Source organism: Halichoeres trimaculatus, unplaced genomic scaffold (assembly GCF_033239565.1).
Source record: "Halichoeres trimaculatus isolate MK-OKI-2021-1 unplaced genomic scaffold, fHalTri1.1 fHalTri1_scaffold_1, whole genome shotgun sequence".
Lineage (NCBI taxonomy): Eukaryota > Metazoa > Chordata > Actinopteri > Labriformes > Labridae > Halichoeres > Halichoeres trimaculatus.
In genome coordinates, this window is record NW_027437179.1 from 40,594,196 (window position 1) to 40,614,746 (window position 20,551).

General features: G+C 39.6%; 1 protein-coding gene across 8 annotated transcripts in view; it reads left to right on the forward strand.

The window, feature by feature from the left end:
* The window catches only part of slmapa (sarcolemma associated protein a), a 90,272-nt gene that overhangs the window by 36,548 nt on the left and 33,173 nt on the right, over window positions 1–20,551 (forward strand). For all 8 annotated transcript variants that reach the window (XM_074698841.1, XM_074698899.1, XM_074699310.1 and 5 more), the window contains 3 exons: window positions 13,269–13,305; window positions 19,441–19,503; window positions 19,697–19,792. In XM_074698841.1, the coding sequence (XP_074554942.1) occupies window positions 13,269–13,305; window positions 19,441–19,503; window positions 19,697–19,792 (196 nt within the window). The remainder of the gene's footprint in view (window positions 1–13,268; window positions 13,306–19,440; window positions 19,504–19,696; window positions 19,793–20,551) is intronic.

The following is a 20,551-nucleotide window of genomic DNA, read 5'->3' on the forward strand; positions in this document are numbered from 1 at the left end:
TAATTTTTTGTCAAACCTTAGCCCTTCCTGGTGGTTTAGCAGAGCTGCAACTTGCAAGCCATACCCAGATTGCCCTTGTGAATAAGGATGCATAGTTTATCGATATTAATATAGATATCGGCTGATTTTTTTTTTTTTTTTTTTTTTTAAACATATTGGTATCGTCAATATTTACTCATTAGCTGCCGGCATTTTCAGAGCATCTTGAACAATCTTTCAAGACCCAAATACTGTTGTTTTCCTTGATTATGTAAACACTAGAGGTGTAAGGGTACTCAAAAATCACGGTTCGGTACGTACCGTGGTTTCGGTACATTTTCAGTACAATATGGAACAACACAAAACCACTTGCTTGTTTATCATGTTTATTAAACCAAAAACTTGCCATTATGCAGCGAGGGGGGAGGCTCTTCAAGCTCCACTTGGTCGTTAGCAGCAGCCATGATGCACAATTCAGACACAAGCTCCTGTGGCTACGGAAGCTCTTTGATATTCATCTTCTGATTGGCTCACCGTGAGACGTCACGTCCACATGATATGCACATGATCGAAAAGCACGAATCACAGACCACTTTCCTCATGAATATTAAAACACCTTCCCTACTCAGCCAATCATAGACGAGTACTCACGTAAATATTAAAGAGCCATGTGCAGCGGCTAACGTTAACTTACTGTACTTGTTCAAATACAGCACTGTACCGAACAGAACCACCTTATGGAGCGGTTCGGCACGGATACATGTACCGTTACACCCCTGGTAAACACCAAAACTACCTAAGAAGAGTGGACTCTCTTCTCTTATGTCTCTCTTCCTGGTTTAGATCCAAAGAGCAGACTAAATGTACTTTTTTAGTCACGATCATCTCGGACACTCCATCCTTTGATCCTCTCCATGACCTTTGTCTTATCTCACGATCACGCCGCTCTTTCTCTCTGAACTACTGCGACACATCCTCAGTTAGAGCTAGGGATGGTACCTTTCAGATTTGAAATGATGCAGTACCGATTCCTGGTACCTGGCAATTGATATCAGTACTCAATGGTACACATTTTTGGTGCTGTTGTTTGTCTCTGTGGTAAAAAATACCAGTTTGTTTAATAATAAAACCTAAACTCTTTCCAAAAGACAAACAAAAATTATTATTTTTTTGTCACTTTTACCTTTTGTGATCCATTCCTTGATCCTCTTCACGGTCGTCTTTCCTCACAATTGCACCGCTCTTTCTCTCTGAACTACCTCAAAACATCATCTCACATGTTATTTTTAATCAATATCAGTAAAGGTAAATATAGGTTATCTGTCATAACAGGAATATTAATACCGGGTATTGTTATCGGCCAAAATTTTTATATCAATGCATCCCATCTTGAGAATTGGTACCTAACTCTTATTTAGGGATGGGTACGTTTCACATCTAAAACGATACAGTATTGATGCAAAGTCTTCCAATCTTACACATCTATCCTTCAATATGTAAACTTGCAATGCTGTGTTCATGTCCAGCATGGAAAATCGCCTACTCTTCCACTCTTAGGGCGTATTCAGACCTGGACTGTTTGGTCCACTTTAAACGGACCAGGGTTCGTTTCCCACGCTGGTGCGGACTTTTTATGCAGGTGTGAATAGACACAAACGAACCCTGGTGCAGACCAAACAACTGGACGGAGACCCACTTTTTGAGGTGGTCTCGGTCCGCTTCCAAACGAACTCTGGTGCGGTTCGCGGTTCTCCGGTGCAGGTCTGAATACAAACCAAGGTCCATCCGAACTAACCACAGGATACATGCCCCTTTTGGGCCTATAAAGCCACCGTAACCTAACTGTCTTTGGTTCATACCTGATCCTCCGTCTTCTGTTTAGCCACGCTGTTGCTAGCATGTTGTGGGTCAGGACACGCAGAGCATAGCGCCTCCTTGCTGCGATCATTGGTCTTCCTGTTCCTAAATTGTAAACGGTGTTGTTAAGCTGCTTTGAAGGAGCTGCTCTTGAAACTGAAAATGATTTTGCAGCTCTAATAAGAGCACAAACACACGTTTACCTCCATTTCCAGGTCTGTATTCTGTGTACCGCCCTTTGTCAGTGCTGTCCAATGAGAGCACTGATCCTCACACACGTGGATGTGTTTACAGAATATAGTCCACTTACAAAAAGTACAATCTGAATACGAACCGCACCAAACGAAAAAAATAAAGTCCGCTTTTGGTCCAAAAAAGTGGACCAAAGGACTTTTCTGGTCTGAATACAGCCTTAGTCACAAGGATGCATTTAGGTACCTAAACATGGTACCTTTAGATTTTAAGTGAATCTGTACCCAGTCCTACAGAAAAAATACTGTTATCCTGTCACATCGCTGATACCGTGATACAGATCTTTCCTGAAACCGCCCAGCAACACTGTGCTCTGCAAAAAAGTTTGGTATTGTTTATCCACGGACTCTGATGTGTGTGCCATTGCTGTACTATGCACTTTCAAAGAGAAACAAACAGGCTTTCCAACAGTTTTTCCAAAAAGCATTGCAACAACAGAGACATAATCCACCAAACACAAGTTGATCACGTTTTTGTGTTCAGTTAAATTGAAAAAGGCCAACAGTTGTCAAAAAAACCCAAAACAAAACAGTGAAGTTAGGCTCCATCTTATTCCCCTTGTTTTGATTCTGTCTCATTTCCTGTCTAATGCATAACACCTGTTGTGACATCACAGGTTGGGGTGTGGCCAGAAGATGTGCAGCAGCTTTCTGCTTCTCCGTGTGATTCAGAGCAGAGTCATTCTTCCAGGTTAATACTGATGTGGTGACACACAGACGCAGAATCTGGAGAACAAAACCCACGAAACCACAAGTTAAAACAAGTTTGATGGCTACAGAGCGTGCTCGGCTTTTCTGAGGGTGTTTGTGGTTTAGTTTTTGTGCAGTAAACATGCAGCTCGGGGAGAAGAAGGACTATGAAACAATAGATCCAACAGTGTTTCAGGTTTGACCGCTGTTACTTATTTCCTGTCAGTGTTTCATGCATGACAATGGCTCCTCTTATCAGTCAGTTATCACCTGCCGCGTTTCCTCAAAACACACACTCACACTCATGGCCAAGTGTGTAAAGAGGATGTCTCATTTACCTAACCCTTGCTCCCTCTCAGGTGAGTCTATAACTTAATGACCGCCCCGCCCCATTATGAAACTACAGGTTAGTTACCCAGCACACCTTTACCCTCTGACGGACCATAAAGTGAAAACTGCAGCAGAGAGAAGGGAGCTTGTTTCTACTCAAAGTGCCAAGAGGGGTGGAGCTAAAAGTTTCACAAGTAAGAGGAAGAAAATCAGCTGTTTTTCTTCAGAGGAGACGAGAGGAGAGAAGGAGCGGGGAGTTGAAAGAGAGAAAGAAAGTTTGTGTTATGGGATGACTTCACTCACGCGGTGGGAAAAGCAGAGAGGAATCAGCTGCTCGCTTTGAGATTTGGGGAGAATATGAAGCTCCGAGGAGGGATCCATTTTCTGAGAGGAGAAGCTGAGTCAGGCTGAGACAAAGAGGCCCAGGCTGTGAACTTTGAGACAGAGACAGGTAACGTCTCAGCCGTCCAGCGTGCTGATCTGGGTTTAGACTCATGACCTCAGGAGGGGGCTTAGTGCTCCTTTCTGAAAAGCTATTAATGTGAGAAATCTGCAGCTTGGAGTGTTAGTTGTATCTGGTGCAGCTCTTAATTATCTAAATATGGTCATAAAAATAAAGCAGGAGGTCTGAAGTGCTCGACAGATGGGAGAGAGTTTCTGGAGGTTTGATTTAACGACTGTTTGGTTTGTTGTTCCAGCCGCCTCCAGGTTTTCACTTCAGAGATCAGATCTGAGGAGCTGTTGATAATCATTCTGTACTCTGCTCTTTTTCACTTTTTACTGTAGTTTAAAGAGAGTCACAAATATGATGATCATCAGGAGAGCTTCTGGTTTATTTGACACGTTTATCTGGATGAAAAGAAGCAGCATGTGAACATTTGCCAATCAGATGCCGTCCTGTTTACATTCAGCCAATCAGACGAGGCCCCAGCTGGCTGTCAGCTCCCTTCAGATCACTGTGTTTCAGTCTCATGGCGACTGCGAGGTTAGCTCGTACAAAGGCGGGGAAAGGAGGGATGAGAGAGGAATGTGGTCAACAGAAAACCTCGTGATGAAACAATCAGTGTTGTTTAAGGAGAGTAACATTACAAACACAGGTGCTGTTTATTAATTTATTCCACGTATTAAAAAAATTTCCCTTTATTTTAAAAGATTTCTGACTTTCTTAATTGGATTGTTTTTTTTAATACCCTGAAAGCACTTTTGGTTATTTGTAGGGATGTCCTGATATTACATTTTCACTTCTGACAAGATACTGATACTGCAGCATTGAGTATTGTCTGATACCGAAATTAATCTGATACAATATCAGCATTAAACATGCATACTTTTATTACTTATTTTGTTGTATGTCTGTCATGTTAGAAAAGGCTTGATTAAGTGATATTATTCAAACAAAGAACAGTAATCAGCAACAGTAGGTATGAGGAAAAACTGACCCATTTATTATTAACCAATGGGTAACAGAAATTTTAACATTAAACATAAAAAATACTAGTAATTGAATAAAATAAAGACTAAATTAGAAGACCCAGAAAATAACCTAAATAAATCAAATAAAAACAGCTGGAGTGGAGTCTGGAATGGACTGCTTATATCAGAGATTTTAGATGCATTCTGATATAATCTGATACTTGTTTTTTTGCTGATATCGGACCGATATCTGATATCAATATCGGACTGGGACACCTCTAGTTATTTGTTTAAATTGAATTTTTGTGTTGTGTCAGATTTTCAAATTGATATTCTCCTCTCTCTCTGATTGGAGCTCTGCCTGTAAAGTTTGTTAGTGAGACTTAAGAAACTTTCTGTGGACATGATTTTTTGTCCTCATGGCTGAAACTGGAGCAAAAAGATTCTTTGTCAGTTTTTTTACTTTGACTGAGAAACTCTGGCTTTCAAGATTCAAGATGCTTTATTGTCACAAGATAATGTACAAGTACATACACTGTGAAAAACTTGTGTTTGGTTCTTTGCCCCGTGGTTTAAAAACACAATACATAATACTAAAAAAGGGATAAAAGCGGGTTTGTTAAAAATAAATAAATAAAAAATTAAAACAGTTAGACTCAAGGCAATAAACAGTCATGATGTCAAAGAGTTCATTTATTGAGCAGTCTCATGGCATGAGGAACAAAAATATTTTTCTTTCTGTCAGTCTTGGTCTTGATATGTTCATATCTCCTCCCTGAGGGTAGTACTTTGTACAGATAGTTGTGAGGATGAGTGGGGTCCTCGATAATCCTCTGGGACTTCCTGAGGCACCGCTGATTGTAAAGCTCCTCCAAGCTGGGTAGTGTGCACCCAGTGATCAGCACGGCTGATCTCACCACCCTACTGAGGGCCTTGCGGTCTTTTGCGGTGCAGTTCCCATACCAGCTAGTGAGACTGCTTGTCAGCAGGCTTTGAATTGTTCCACGGTAGAAGGCCGTGGTGGTGTGGGGACTCAAGGCAAACTTCTTAAGCTGCCTTAGTCCATAAAGGTGTTGTTGTGCCTTGGCAACCACCGCTAGCCAAAAGAGCTAAACGTCTATGAACAAGAATTAATGTTTATGTTGGCATCTGAATGGTTATTCATTCATTTATTGGGACACAGGAGCTCACATTAACATATCTGAGCACTGCGCTCTCATTTTAAAAGTGCTCCTTAAATTACCGTAACTAGCAGAAAATTCAGTAAGCTCCTTAAAGAAGACAAAACAAGGTTTGCGGTGTATACGGAGTATTGCGGCACTGGGCAGGAATCCGTGTGCAACAGCGTTTCAATCACAGGCGATAGCTGATGCAAGCTGTTCTCATTACCGTAACTCTTAGACTATTGGGGCAAGAGAAATAATCAAAACAGTTCCCGGCTCCCGGAGATGATCTCTAAATCTTTCAAGGACAAAATAACAAAAAAAAGTCTAAGTGACCAGAATGATGCTTGGGTGATAAAGGGTTAAACTGGCACGTATGCTTACAATACAGTTTAATTCAACAAAGCTACAAATCAATACATGGACGATAGTCTACAGGATGATATAAACTGTCAGAACAAAGAAAAGTTGATGGTGCTCATGGGAAAGTATCGTCTTAATCCTGAAAAAACACTGCTGGTTTCATCCAAAGGGGGCACCGGAGTCACACCACGTCTTTTGACGTCTGTTCATTAGATTTTTTTCTTTTCTTAAAGTTAAATTGCAGAAATATTTTGAGTGTAAGAGATGAAATCATATTAAAAAAGGCTGCCCTGATGTGTTATTAAAAGATTCTCTAGAGGAGCGAGTGTACAGTATCTCTACTTTGCACCAGGGTTTCCAAAATTCTGTATTTTTATCTCACTTATGCATGAGAAAGGACAAATTAACACTAAAGATGGATCTAGAATCTGATAGCTCAACTATATCCAATTGTAAAATCGTCTTTATTTGTATAAAACTTCCTCAGAGAGGAGCAGAGCGTTGGTATACTTCTTTACTTTTAGAGGTTGTGTTTTTTTCTTGGGCAGAAATACAGTTATTTCACATGATCGGTGTTTCCCAAAACACAAAACAGAGAGTAGAGTGTTTTCATTTTAAGTTAAGTAAAACAGAAAACAGGCTAACACCCATCCTTTTTTTTTGTTTTAGAGTCATCAGGTCTTTAAGTTATTCATTTATCAGTTGTTTTTCTGTGAGTTGACTCATCACCACGAAGAGTTGCAGCACCAGCATTGATTTCCAAAAAATCAACATGTTTTTCTGCACAAACAGCTTTTCTGAGTCCGTTTCTTCTTCCACTTTCAGATTGTGAAACTTTATTTAAAGAAAGAGTTAAAATGATTTTCCATCACAGCAGGTCGGAGCTTTGTTCTGATGGTGAAACCTGTTCAGTTGTGGAAACATGAGCGCGGTGGAAACTCGTGTCTGTGTCTGCTGGAGCGCCTACAAACACACTCATCTGGATCTGATGTGGATGACTGAATCTTGTGCGCCCACTGGACTCTTTCTGTGTGTGTGTGTCGCCGTGAGCTGTAGTTGAGGAGCTGTAAATTTAGGTCATGTTGCAGTGTGTTGCTCTTGTAAAAGTGTAAGTCTGGCGCGGTGCAGGCCTGTTCTTTGTATCAGCTGTTTGATGATGACTGAAAATGATCGATTCGCTCGATGCAGAAGGATCCCGCTGTGAGACACCTGCTGCAGTTCAGTTTTCAGGACGCCGCTGTCTGAAGCCAGAATAAAGCAGGAGAGGTTGCAGTCATTGATTTTAACTCCAAAGCCAAAAGGATGCCCCGGGATTTTTCTCCACAGCCTGTAATTTCTGTCACCTACAAAAGAGCCGATAGCCAAGCTACCAGTCTGAAGTGTACGCAGCTCTGATGAGCTGTGCTAGACCCAGCACACACAGAAATCAATATAAATACGCAACTTAGCTTTAAATTAAATTGATGAAACATTTATTGAGTGGCTGAAGTAATCAGGGTTAGATTCATGATTCAAACTGTAGAAGCAGTAGCTTGTATCGTCCTTCAGCTGCTGTCAAGATTTGGCAAAGCTTTTGCATGTAAATATTACATTTTAAAGAAAAGATATCTGAAGATCAAATGCTAGCAGTTGGCCTAAAAAAAACCAGCCTTTTTTTTCAGCGAGGTAAAAACTAGGGATAGACCGATTATGTCTGCAATTACTACTCTGTCTCTGTCTCACCCACAGTACTATCTGATTGGTTACACTTAGAGACATTTTTTGGAAAACTTGACTTACTGTAGAAAACTTTAGGGAGCAACTTATTTATTTTCGAAGTTTTTATTTAACTTTCTAATACAGCTGCTAAGCCTGGGATCTGTTAAATGAACATATGCTTAAAAACAAAGTTAAGTGTTGGAGTTTGTATTGTCCCAAATCTTGACACCAATAGGGATGGGTTCTGAATTAGGTACTTTTATAGGTACCGACCGAATTCTGTCAAAAGTACTGGGTACCGATTCACATAAAATCAAAAGGTACCATGTATAGGTACCTAAATGCATCCTTGTGACTGAGTGAGTGTAAGAGTAGGAGATTTTCTATACTGGACATGAACACAGCATTACAAGGTTACATATCGAAGAATAAATTATGTTAAATTGAAATATTTTATGTTCTATTATTAAACAAATGGATGTTTTTTACCACATGAACACAAAAAAGTAAAAAAAAATTGGTACTGCTGAGTACCGGCACTAATTGCCTGGTATGGAGCATCAGTACCTTATCGTTTCAAATCTGAAAGGTACCCATCCCTCGATGCCAATATTTTCACTTTAATTACAAATGAATATCGGAAAACCATTTTCGTCTGTATCTAGTAAAAACCAGAGAAAAATGCTGATTTTTAGTGACGGCTACTTGGGACTTCTTTGGTAGTTCCACTGTCACAATAATCAACATACGACAGGAGACACTAAATGTACTGATTTATGTTTAAAAAAGAAAATCAATATTAAGGCTGGTAGCTTCCATAATAAATCCTGACTCAACCTTCCTTTTGATAACCTTCACACAGGAAGAGAGAAGGCAGCTTGTAGGATTTTGGCCCGAGCAAAAAGCTACAACCCCATCCCCCTAATTATTCAAATTTATGCATAATAATTAACCTTTTAATAATTTTCCTCATGAGTCTACAAAAAAGCCACATGACCAGTTTGTATATATCTACTTCTTTATCAGAGATGAGCTTTTTAACATGGGATCTAATGGGGATCCCTTGACTTTTTCAGCTGGCCCCAAGTGGACACTTTAGGAACTGCACCATTTGGTAGAGGCTTCACCGACCTTTGAAACATCCAGCAGAGGGCACTTTGAAGTGTCATTTCTTTATTCAAACATGGTTTAAAGGACAGAGTACATGAAAATATGATCCACATGAGCAAAATAAAACTCAGCAAAACAATGAAAAACTGAAACATCTGCTTTCAAATTCAACTCAAGGGAGGAGAGTAGACTCTAATCTTCTTTAATCTACAGCCTTTTTCTGTTTCCATGCTAAACACATGAAAATCAAAGTCACAGTTTTAATATCAAAAGAAAATGATCATTATTTTGGACAGTTTAATGCCTTTTGACCTGAAGGAATGTGAGCAGCTTTCTCTGGAAGTATTTATTTACCATGTGGGAGGAAAAGGAAAGCTGTTTGTATACTTTATCTAAACAGCTGAAAAAGACCAATTTCTAGCATTCGATCTTCAGATACAGCCCTTTAAGATGATTAAACATAAAGTTTTGCTTCATTCTGAAAATTACTCATTGGTTTCACCCCGTGCTGATGAGCTGAGATTATGTAAAGCTCTGGATTACAGGTCGCTATATTTCTGCTCTGGGAAAAAAGACTATTTAATTTATGAACTTGTGAACCTGCTGTGATGACGGTGTGTGACTGACAGAGCTGCTGCTGGCAGGGACTATAAATAAAACAACATTTTGCTCTGTGATTACGTGGGGATGAAAATGAAATAAAGACAAATCGCTGTGACGGAGTGGATGCAGCTGAAAGCAGACACTAACACAGAGTCAGCAAGGACACGCGTTACGTTAAGACAGTTAATTAATTTCAAGTTGCTTTTTTTTGCAGCATCTTTTTGTTTAAGTCTGAATTTTAGCTCAACATGATGCACTTTTACAAGTCATGAGCTCATTTTGAAATATGTTTCAAAGGACAAAACTTGAGAGGTGTGTGAAAGATGTCATTCTGGAGAGGAAACTTCTGCTGCCCTGATATTAAAACCCTGAGCTCAGCAGAGTGAAATCACGAAGCCTCTGGTGTTTACTCTGATGGATGATGTTACGCTTTAGGAGTCGTTTGTCACACCGAAGGAGAACAGCAGCAGTCTGATCTCTGCAGAAAGCCTGAACCGAGGGGACAAAATGTTCAAAAGTCCTTTTAAATAAGTGTTCTCTCTTTGAAGAGTCTTTCATCAAATCCACTCACCTCTGCTGAGCTCTGACTCGGAGTTCAAAGCAGAGATCAGCTTCATATCAAACCCAAACCTTTGTCTTCTTAATTCACTGAATAAAAACTGGAGAGTTTTCAGCATCAACAAACATTTAGCTTGTGCTTCACTTCACTGTGAGCTGACTTTGTTTTTAATCTCAGGAGTGTTTCCTGGCTCCTGTTCTCCATCAGGATCGAGAAATAGATCAACATGTTCAAATCACAAGTAGTTAATTAGAAAGAGAAGACTTTCTGCGGCCATTATCTCATCTCAATGATAAAATTTCCATTTTCTAATTTTAGATTAATCAATTATTTGCATGCATTATGTTTTATTTTATGGTATTTGTCCTGATTCTGATCTCACATATTAGATCGGAGCTGATTTTGTTATTTTTTAAGTTAAGGCTAAAAATGCTGATCAGCTCTTGTTGTGTGTCTCTGCTCTGGAGGCTCTCTGCCCTTTCTCACACCTACGTGGAATGCCAAAACTTGAGACAGGAAGAGCACACCCCTCCTCTCTTTCATGCATTAAAAGCCAAGGCAGGGAGAGCAGCAGCAAAGACCAGCTGTTTGTAAATCATCCCTCAGTATTCGTTTAAGCTCTCTGTTCTCAAACTAGTGATTTACTGGATCTGGCTTCATCATTAAAACCTTAAAACGGACTTTGGTCTTGTGCAAATTCAGGGACTTAACCAAGCCTTATAATCACATCGCACAAAAACACATTTTCAACAGTTGGCCTTGCTTCGTGGAGTTTTTGTTTGCATAGTTTTGTAAGTTTGCACGGGAAAGAACATCCTCTCCAACCTTGCACAGGATAAGAGAGTGTGGACCAGATTAAATCAAAGTTTTGTCGGTCTTTTGTGTGGGCTGCTGTGTTGTGAGTAAGTGGAGAAAGCGTTGTGTTGTCTCCTCAGGGTTGTCGCTGTCTCTGCCTCTCCAGCTGCTCTGCAGTTACACATTAACAGAGGAAAGTTATTCTTTTCCCAGAGTGGAGTTTACCTTCATTCCTGAACCCTGACTGTTTCCAGGTAAATCCTGGATCAGCTCCGCCCACCCTAAAACAAACCTCTGCGACCCTGTGTAGCTGTGAGACGCAGATATTTGGACCAGAGGCTTCACAACACGGCAGAGAGGTCATGTGTGTTCAGGTGGAGAACTTTAGGACTGTCTTTTGTTTTAATGGGACAGTGACAAATCAGGGTTGATTATATTGATACCATGTATTGTTTCCTCTAGTGAGTCACATGACCAGTTGCACGGAACTCCTAAACAGTATGTGACATCATCAACTGTTGCATGGAACTCCTAATCAGTGTATGACATCATTATAGAACTGCTGCAGCAGAGGGAGGATTCAAATTCACAAAAGTTTACAAACAACTCGTCATATAGGCCAGAATGTTGACCTAATCTGTGTAAAAATGTGATATTTTTGTAGGAAATTTTGTCAGGAATCCAATCATGTCACTTTTACATCTGTACAAATTATAATTTTCTTGTCTAGAGGCCCAAATGCAAAAGCCCACGCAAGGTGGAGGCTCCAAACCTATGTATTAACATGGAGGGAGCAGAGAGGGTTTACCGACTTTGAGGGCTTGCCATTCGAAAACCAGGTCCTAAACGTCAAAGTCCCGCACATCTTTTATAAAGCAGGTTCTAGTCTGTCATGTGAGTGATTTTGGAGACTATACCACCTATGGTTTCGGAGGAGATAATTTTTGCAGAAAGGTTAAAAATGCAGCAAAATCTTATTTTGAAAGGCAATTTCCTGGCTTCCTGTTGGAGATGGGTCAGTGGTATCGGTGTATGATTTTTGTGTCCCAATGAGACGAACATTTTGGTGCTGGTTTGATCTCTCTACGACATTCCAACTGGCTGCTGGGGCTGTTTTAGTTTGCCTAGGTAGCGCTAGATAGCATATTATGGGATATTGGGGGGTCATGTTTGGTGTCATATCAAAATTTTGTTTGTTTTAACGTGTAGTTTGCATTTCTGTTGGTGTCAGAGTGATTTCAATGAGATTTCTACCATTTTTTACCTATGAAAAAATCAGTCCCATTAAACTGTGAAATGATGTAACCACAAAAAAATGACAAGTTATATTTAAATGTTTTATTTCTAAACTCTATCACATGGTTTGTTGTATTGAGTGAGTCAATATGCTGTAGACATCAGTGTTTTCTCAATTGCTGGGTCAGTTGGTTTAAAATCATTTTACATTTCTTTTTTTTTTTACAGTGTAGTGGACCGAAAAAAATGTATATATTTAATTTTTTTTTGCGCTATATCAGATTTTTTATGAGACACATTGGTTGCACCAATCAATATTTGTGAGTTACACGTCTTTCCCCCTATTATAGGTGAGTCCAGTTCATGTTAGAATCTAAAAGTGGACTTAAGCTGTATTAAAGAGGGGGTATTGAACTTTTATTTTCAAGTTTTTTACTGTCTCCCTGGTACCCCCTGTGCTCTTTACATGACTTACAGTTAAAATAAAAACAAGTCTCTATTTTTAGTGTGATTTAGAAACCCCTTTTTTCAGCCTCTGCCTGAAACTCTTCGTTTTGGCTGCTGTCTCTTTAAGGCTCCTCGCTTCACAAACCCTTTCCTCTGATTGGCCAGCCTCCTCGAGGCCTGTTGGGGCCGCCACTTAAATATGTGTCAGTCAGAAGATCCTTGATTGATGACCTCATCATTTTAGCAGATCTGGTGGAGATCTGGTGTTATTAGTACACCGGATCGTTTTGATCGTTAACAGCATGAATATTTAGTAGGGCTGCACGATTATCGCAATCGCAATGTCAGCACATGCAATTCAGGTTTTTCTCCATGATAACCAAGCAAGCCTGTAGACTCATCATGACACAACTTTTTTTATTAAATCGCAAGCACAATCGCAATCGCAATATTGTCCACCTAATCGCAAATCGCACCTTTTCCCCAAATCGTGCAGCTCTAATATTTAGAGATGTGAAAATCTGCACACGCTCAGTCTGAACATCCAATGAACCACATCCCTGGTCTTGGACTCGAGTGACTCTTCCTTCGATTTTACTGAACGATGTGAACTTGCTGAGTCGAGGTTTCTGTTAAACAATGAGCTGAAAAACGAGTGTCACAAGACCTTCAGGAGCCATCCTTCTTCTCTTTGTCGCCGTGGTTACTCCAAGTGTCATCCCTCGCTGCTGTTTCCATGGTGACTAACTGTTTTCTCCTCTCTTTCTTTTCCAGTGTCATCCAGGCTCCGTTACCTCTACCTGTAGACAAGGTAAGACCAGGAATGTGTGTGTGTCATCGTCGTCCTGTCCCTGTCTGCAGAATGATTTTTGTCTGTGGCTTTATGTGGTGTGTTTGTTTGCCTGTGTGTGTGTGTATGAGGTAGTTTTCCCACACGTAAGCATTCTTCGCAGACACACTCACACACACACGGAGTGGAGTAGTCAGCTGATTGAGGAATGCGGGGATTGCTGCCAGTTTCTGCTGCAGAAGTCTTTCATGTGGATCAGAGGGCAAAGTGTTTTTCCCACTGCTGCCCCCGAGCGCTTTGTTTCGTTAAGACTCTTAAAACTATTTAAAGTCTGACTGAAATTAAATCTTGATTTAATTGTGTGCTGCAGCAAAGAGAAATGCTGCGTAAATCTCTTTCCATTCACTGTTATTTTCATTTTCTCTGATGTCACTCTCAAGCATCTGAAGCAGGTTTAAGTTTTTTTAAATTGAGGGTAAAATATTTAAGAATTTAAAAGCAGTTGGAGAATTAATTGTGTAGGCAACTCTCAAAGTGAAACTAAACGCTTATAATCTGAGATGGGGTTGCAGTGGCAACAGTCTGAGTAAGCTGACCCCAGGATCCCTCTGCCAAGCTCTGTTTTCCAGCTCCTCCCAGGGGATCCTGATTCGCTCCTGGCCAAGATGAGATGTACATGAGGAGAGCTCCAGCTCTTCACCCTTTCTTTAAGGCTGGACTCAGACGACCTTCATAGGAAACTCATTTTGGCCATTTCTATCAATGACCTCCTCCTTTTGGTCACAACCCACATCTTGTGAACATAGCTGAGGTTAAAAACATAGATCACCTGAGAAATCTTTGTCTTCTGACTCCACTCCCAATATTTGATACAGAGGGGGCTTGATGTTTGGAAACTTGCGCTTCATTAAGTCACATTTATTGTTTCAGTTTTCTGCTACAAATAAGGATCTATCAGCCATGACATTTAAGTAATAGAAAAAAACTGATAAAAACAAAGTTATACCAAAGCATCAACCCCTTAAACATTTAAAACTGAAAGTAAACAAAATAATATCTGAAACAGTTCGGTTGTAGCCTTTTAGTTGTATTTTAAGATTTCAAAATTAAAAAGAAGAAAAGAAATGTATATGTTCTCAATTACGAAATACACATTTCACAGCTAACAAGTTTGTAGCCTAACTAGGTAGGGGTTATGCCTTAGTTTTTAATTTTATTTCATTTTGACGTTTTGTTTTCAATTTCAGTTTAAATTTTATTTGTTTTTAAGTGCAATCCCACAATTTTGCCAAATCATGCAGCAGTAGTCATTAATTTTTAAATTGTCATTATTTTGATTGATTGCATCCAGGTAGTAGAGTATTCTGAAAATTATGGCCCTTAACCAGAGCTACGGCCCAAGCCAGTGGTGGGTGACTGCTCTACAGCGTTAATTTCTTTGATGAAGACTATGATGAAAAATATTTGTCAACAAATCTTTTTCAATGACAAAAATAAATCCAAACTTAATAAAAAGTCAGACATGATGATGAGGACTGTGACAAAATATAACGAACGCTTTTGTCAACGAATAAAGAAAACTTTAACATGTTTAGACTTTATTTCACTGAAATCTGCTAATATATGGTCAACGAAAAACTAGACCTAGACTAGTAGACTAGACTAAGAATAAAACTCTTATGGTATTCAGTTGACTAAAACTAGACTCAGACTAAAAGACTTGAGATTAAACTAACTCTAAAGCTCTTATAGTATTTAGTCCACTAAAATTAGACCAAGACTAAAAGGCTTCAGACTCGACTGACATTAAAATTCTTATGGTATTTAGATGACTAAAACCAGGCTACGTCTTAAAAACTTAAGACTGGATTGAGACTTAAACTCTTATGGTATTCAGTGGACTAAAACTAGACCAAGACTATAAGGCTTAAGACTAGACTTAGACTAAAATTCTTATGGTATGAAGTCAACTGAAACCAAGCTTAGACCAAAAGACTTGAGACTAGACTAATAGTAGAACTCTTACAGTCCTTAGTCAACTAAAACTAGACTCAGACTATAAGACTTGAGACTAGATTAAGACTCAAACTCATATGGCATTAAGTTGACTAAAACCAGGACAAGATTTAGAGACAAAAGACTAGATTAAGACTAAAAGTCTCATGGTATTTAGTCAACTAAAACTTGACTCAGACTAAAAGACTTTAGACTGGACTAGGACTAAAAGTCCAATGTTACATAGTCAACTAAACTAGACCAATACTTAAAGTCTTAAGACTAGACTCAGACCAAAACTCTTAAGGTATTTGGTTGACTTAAACCAGGTCGACTGGCAGGCTTGGGACTAAATTAGGACTGAAACTCTTATGGTGTTTAGTCGACTAAAACCTGGCTGAGACTAAAAGGCTGAAAACTAGACTAAGACTAAAACTTATACGGTATTTAGTCATCTCAAACAAGACTAAGACTCAAAGACTTGAGTCAAGACTAAGACTGGAACTCTTATTGTATTCTGTTAACTACAACTAGACTAGGACTAAAACTCTTAAGTTACGTAGTCAACTAAAACTAGACCTGTACTAAAAGACTTACGACTAGACTCAGACCAAAACTCTCATGGTATTTAGTTAACTAAGATAAGACTTAGACTAAAAGACTTGAGTCTCGACTAAGACTAAAAGGTTTCAGATGACTAAAATATGACTAAAACTAAATGGTGTGTTATTTAAAAGATTTAGACTAAATCAGAATTTGGTGTTAAAGTTAACACTGCTATTCTACAACCTAAACATAATAACTGGTGTTGTTTGTCTACAGTGATAAAAATATGACTCATAGGTTGAACACACTACTGGTGAGGGATGACGATGATGTTTATCAGTTTAATAATTAAAAGTTTAAAAGTGAGACGTGAAATCTTAAACAGCATCACAGCCCTGTGATTGGGAGTTTGCAGAGCGAGAAGGGAGGGTTAAAAGTTATTAAAGTACCGAGGAAGAGCCCAACAATTAGTCAGACAGAAATTGTTGTTGACAGAAATCGATAACAGAATTAGCTGCCAACAAATTGAATTTCAGATTATTAGTCCGTTACATAATCACGTCTGTTTTCATGCTCTGCTCGGACACGTGATTCTTCCTGGTGCTGAGTTTAACAGTCTCTGCTGAGGGCTGCACATGCTCAACAGTGACCAGGAAGTGAGAGGTAAACAAAGCAAACTTCTAAAGGCCGGGGGCATTTCACCTGCCTGTAACATCTGAACAGTGTCTCTGATTGTCATGGGAAGAGAAGGCATGTTGGATATCTATCTCTAAACATGAACTGTGGCACAGTTTGACACATTTTTCTCCACTATTTTTGTTTCCATCCTGGACTCTTTCCTCCTCTGCTCCCTCCAAACTTTGAGCTAACTCGGCTTGTTTCTAACATTACTACGCCTCACATCAAAACTAACTCATCCATCCTACGTTGGCACAAGTTAAGTTTGAAGCCAAGACAAAAATATGGCTTATATCAAAATTTTAAGGCTTCATTAAGATTTTAAAAGACTGTTGTGAAATTTAAAGTCCAGCCCAGTCACTTTCTCTGCAGCCTCACCCTGCTGTGTGTTTTCCTCTGACAGTGAGAACAACAGAGCCTCAGTGCAACCTGTGTGAGGAATGTAGGCTGGAGCTGATGGAGTGTGTGTCTGCATGTGTGTGTGTGTGTGTGTGAGAGAGAGAGAGTGAGAGAGGGAGTAGCTGTGATTAGATTTGAACCATTTGTCTAACATAATTAACCGTCCCATAGACGGATGCTTGAACCTCCGGGGTCTCGGGAGATTGACACACGTTGAATAAGACCCAGAAACACACACACAGATCAACATCCACTGGTGTGTGTGTGAGTGTGTGTGTGTGTTCTTTGAAAAACCACATGTGGCTGTGGTTTAAGCTGTGGTGCTGAAAACTTGGGTGTTAAATGGGTCATGATACACCTGCTTTTCCCGCCCTGAGGCTTTTTAATGAGCAGCTCTGACACCAGTGACACAAAGAGAGCGCTGAGCTGTTTATATGAAAATCTTTTAAAATTTGTGTCTTTTTTAAAATCGCTGAATCAGGGTTCAGGAAATAATGAACCTTAAGGTTTCCTTCCTGCTAAGTGCAGACATTTTTCTGAAGCTCTTGCAGCCTGTCTCTAATACACAGGAAGACTGTAAAATAAGAATGAAGCATCCCCAGCTAAAGCCATGGATTTAACTCTCAACAAGCGTTTTTTAAGATCTTTATTTCCTTACACAGTTTCAAATCACAGACACACAGTCTGAGCTAAAGGACATGACAAAATAAAATAAACCATTACCAATAAACCAAAACAAAACAAAAACACAAGACTTGTTAAAATTATAAACTTCTGGAGTTAGATAACAGTTAAAATCTCACACACAAAACTGCTGAAATACCCAGCAAACAAACCCGGCTAGATTAACATTAAAGCTTCAAACTACTTCAGGCAAAATTGGGCCTAGTTTACACCAAGCGGTTTAGTTTGGTTTGTCTGTGTATGACATGCATTTTGTGGTGTTTCCACTGACTAATCCTGGGACAGATCCCCAAATAACCGAGACCAACTGTTCCATTTTTGGAGACCCTTCTGTTGGGGTGCCAAATTAAACCCTGCATCACAAAGAAGATTAATTGCTGGATGTCTTCCATTGTTGCTCTTTGTTTACTGTGTCACGTTTTTCTTCTTTGTTGGATTTATTAGCGGGGTACACTGTGTCACGCTGCTATGACGTCACCTTATTATGTTACTGACGCGGCTATCGCCATCTGACTTACATGCCACCTGCCATAAGGGGGCACAGTTGGCTGTGGAAACGCAAGCGGGACCAGCCTTAGCCAATCCATCCCGCATCAAACTGTACTGATCTAAATGGCGAGCGTCACCAGATATGGGCTAAAGAGAAGCTAATCTGTAGCAGCTTCCTCGGTTGCCTTAAGTACAACACTAAGCATGAAACACCACAAAAAAATGAAGAAATAGCCTCCTGTTAACACGGAAACAGCGTTTCAGCCGACCTAAAATGCAAACTTTTGAAAACGACCTCCAGAGTGGGATTTTTCTGAAACACTGCCGACACCGTTGCTGTGTAAACAGTAAGCTGGCGTTCTCAGTGGAAACGCTGATGTCACACTCCGTTTCACGCAAACGCAAATGCTGCTCAATCTGCTGAATCTACTGACGGTCTTTCAACAAAATGAGCATCTGTTGCTCAACTTTTGCTTTTAGTTTTCCCCAATACACCAGATGATCGGCTCAACTTTACTTCGGTGGAGATTTCCAAAGAGCTGCTTCTGGACAAGACAGTTTTAGTGCCGACTACAGGCCTGGCATGCTTACTGCAGCGTTTTCAGTCCCTTGGCGTTTTAGTGTAAACATTTTTTTTCACTACGTTTTAGTGTTTTTGGATGAAACTTTGTGTAAACGGGGCCTAAGTCACCTAAAAAATTGCCGTGTAACCCCTGGTAGGATGTACCTGCTAGCTAGGAATGGATACCTTTCACATTTGACATGATACAGTACCTGGCAATCAGTATCTGTACTCAACGGTTCCAACTTTGGGTACTTTTGTGTGTTGATGTGGTATTAAAAATTAATTTGTCTAATAATAAAATCTTTAAGTTTTTCAATTTAACATATTTTTTTTCAAAATATAAACTTGCAATGTTGTGTCCATATCCAACATGGAAAATCGCCAACTCTATCATTACCTGACTGTCACAAGGATGGGTTTGGGTACAGAAAATGTACTGACACATTTCAATAACAAACAACTAACACCTGAGTCATTTACAGACATTTTACTCCTTTCTCAGCTTAAACATTTAAATCACGCCCTGAAGGATTTGAATACACATGCATAAAGATTCAGCTTTTATTTACAAGACAACACCCAGATGTGTGTATGAGATTTTGTGTTGTGATGCATGTGATATGTGTGATTTCAGTTCATCCCTTTGTCTCTCTCTTAACCTTTGTCGCTGTTTTTTTTCATGTGCCTGTGTGAACGTGTGAACTTTCCTCTGCTTTCTCATATTTATCTTTCTTTACCTCAAACGTGAGCCTGAATGAACTCCAGTCAAAAGGTGAACACGGCGTGTGTTTGTTTTCCAGGTTGCAGCCAACACTCCCAGTATGTATTCTCAGGAACTGTTCCAGCTCTCCCAGTATCTACAGGTAACACACTGACACCTACTGGCCATTCTGTGGAATTACACTAAGTGTTTTAAATGTCAAACAGTCAAACTTGGCTTCACTGCTCTTCACTGAGCTGGAGCAGAGTAGTGCTTCCCTGTAGCTGTGTTAAAAGATGCTGCAGGAAAATGTAAAGTGCATTAAAAATCACATTTCTCTTTCCTCTCTCTGCCAGGAGGCCTTACACAGAGAGCAGATGTTGGAGCAGAAGCTAGCCACCCTGCAGCGTCTGTTAGCCACCACTCAGGAGGCCTCAGAGAGCAGCTGGCAGGTGGGAAACGCCGTCATCACACTTTAAACCTTTACAGAGAGACTCAGCTATGTGTAATATTAGTCCCAGCTCAAAGACATGAATTAAAGAAAGAAAGCACACAGGCAACTAAACAGTGCAGAGGGTTATCATCATATCTTTATAAAACACTTTGTCTTGTTCGGTAGTTTACAAAGGAAATTTTCAATATTCTCCTCAAAAAGTCAAAGTGTATTCTTTATCACTGTCTCTTTTTTACATTTGGTGGAAATGTAAAGTATCAGAGAAGAGTGGACACGATAACAGCTCAACAAAATCAGACCCATTTTATATCTGTCTTTGCCAAATAAAGATACAACTGAAAAAAGCAGTATTTACATGTTAATTAGGTATATCTAACAGTCTTTTTCATCAATTATTATTTTCATCTCTGCGTGTTTGGTGCTATTGTTAATCATTGAGCTTCATCTTTTTTATATCAGAACATGAAATGTGAGGTTTTTCTTTAAGTCAGTGTGATGTTTCTTGAATACATTCAGTTTCTTATCAAGTTGTGTCAATTAGGGCTGTCACTTTAATACGTTAATGAGATTGATTAATTATGACCTCAAATAAACTGGTTATAAAAACTAACCCAAGATTAACTCAGTGGCTGCCAGACATTTTCAGAGCATCTTGAACGATCTTTAAGACCCAAATAATGTTGTTTTCTATAATTATGGAAACACCAAAACTGCCTAAGAAGAGTGAACTCTTTTCTTTTATGTCTCTCTTCCTGTT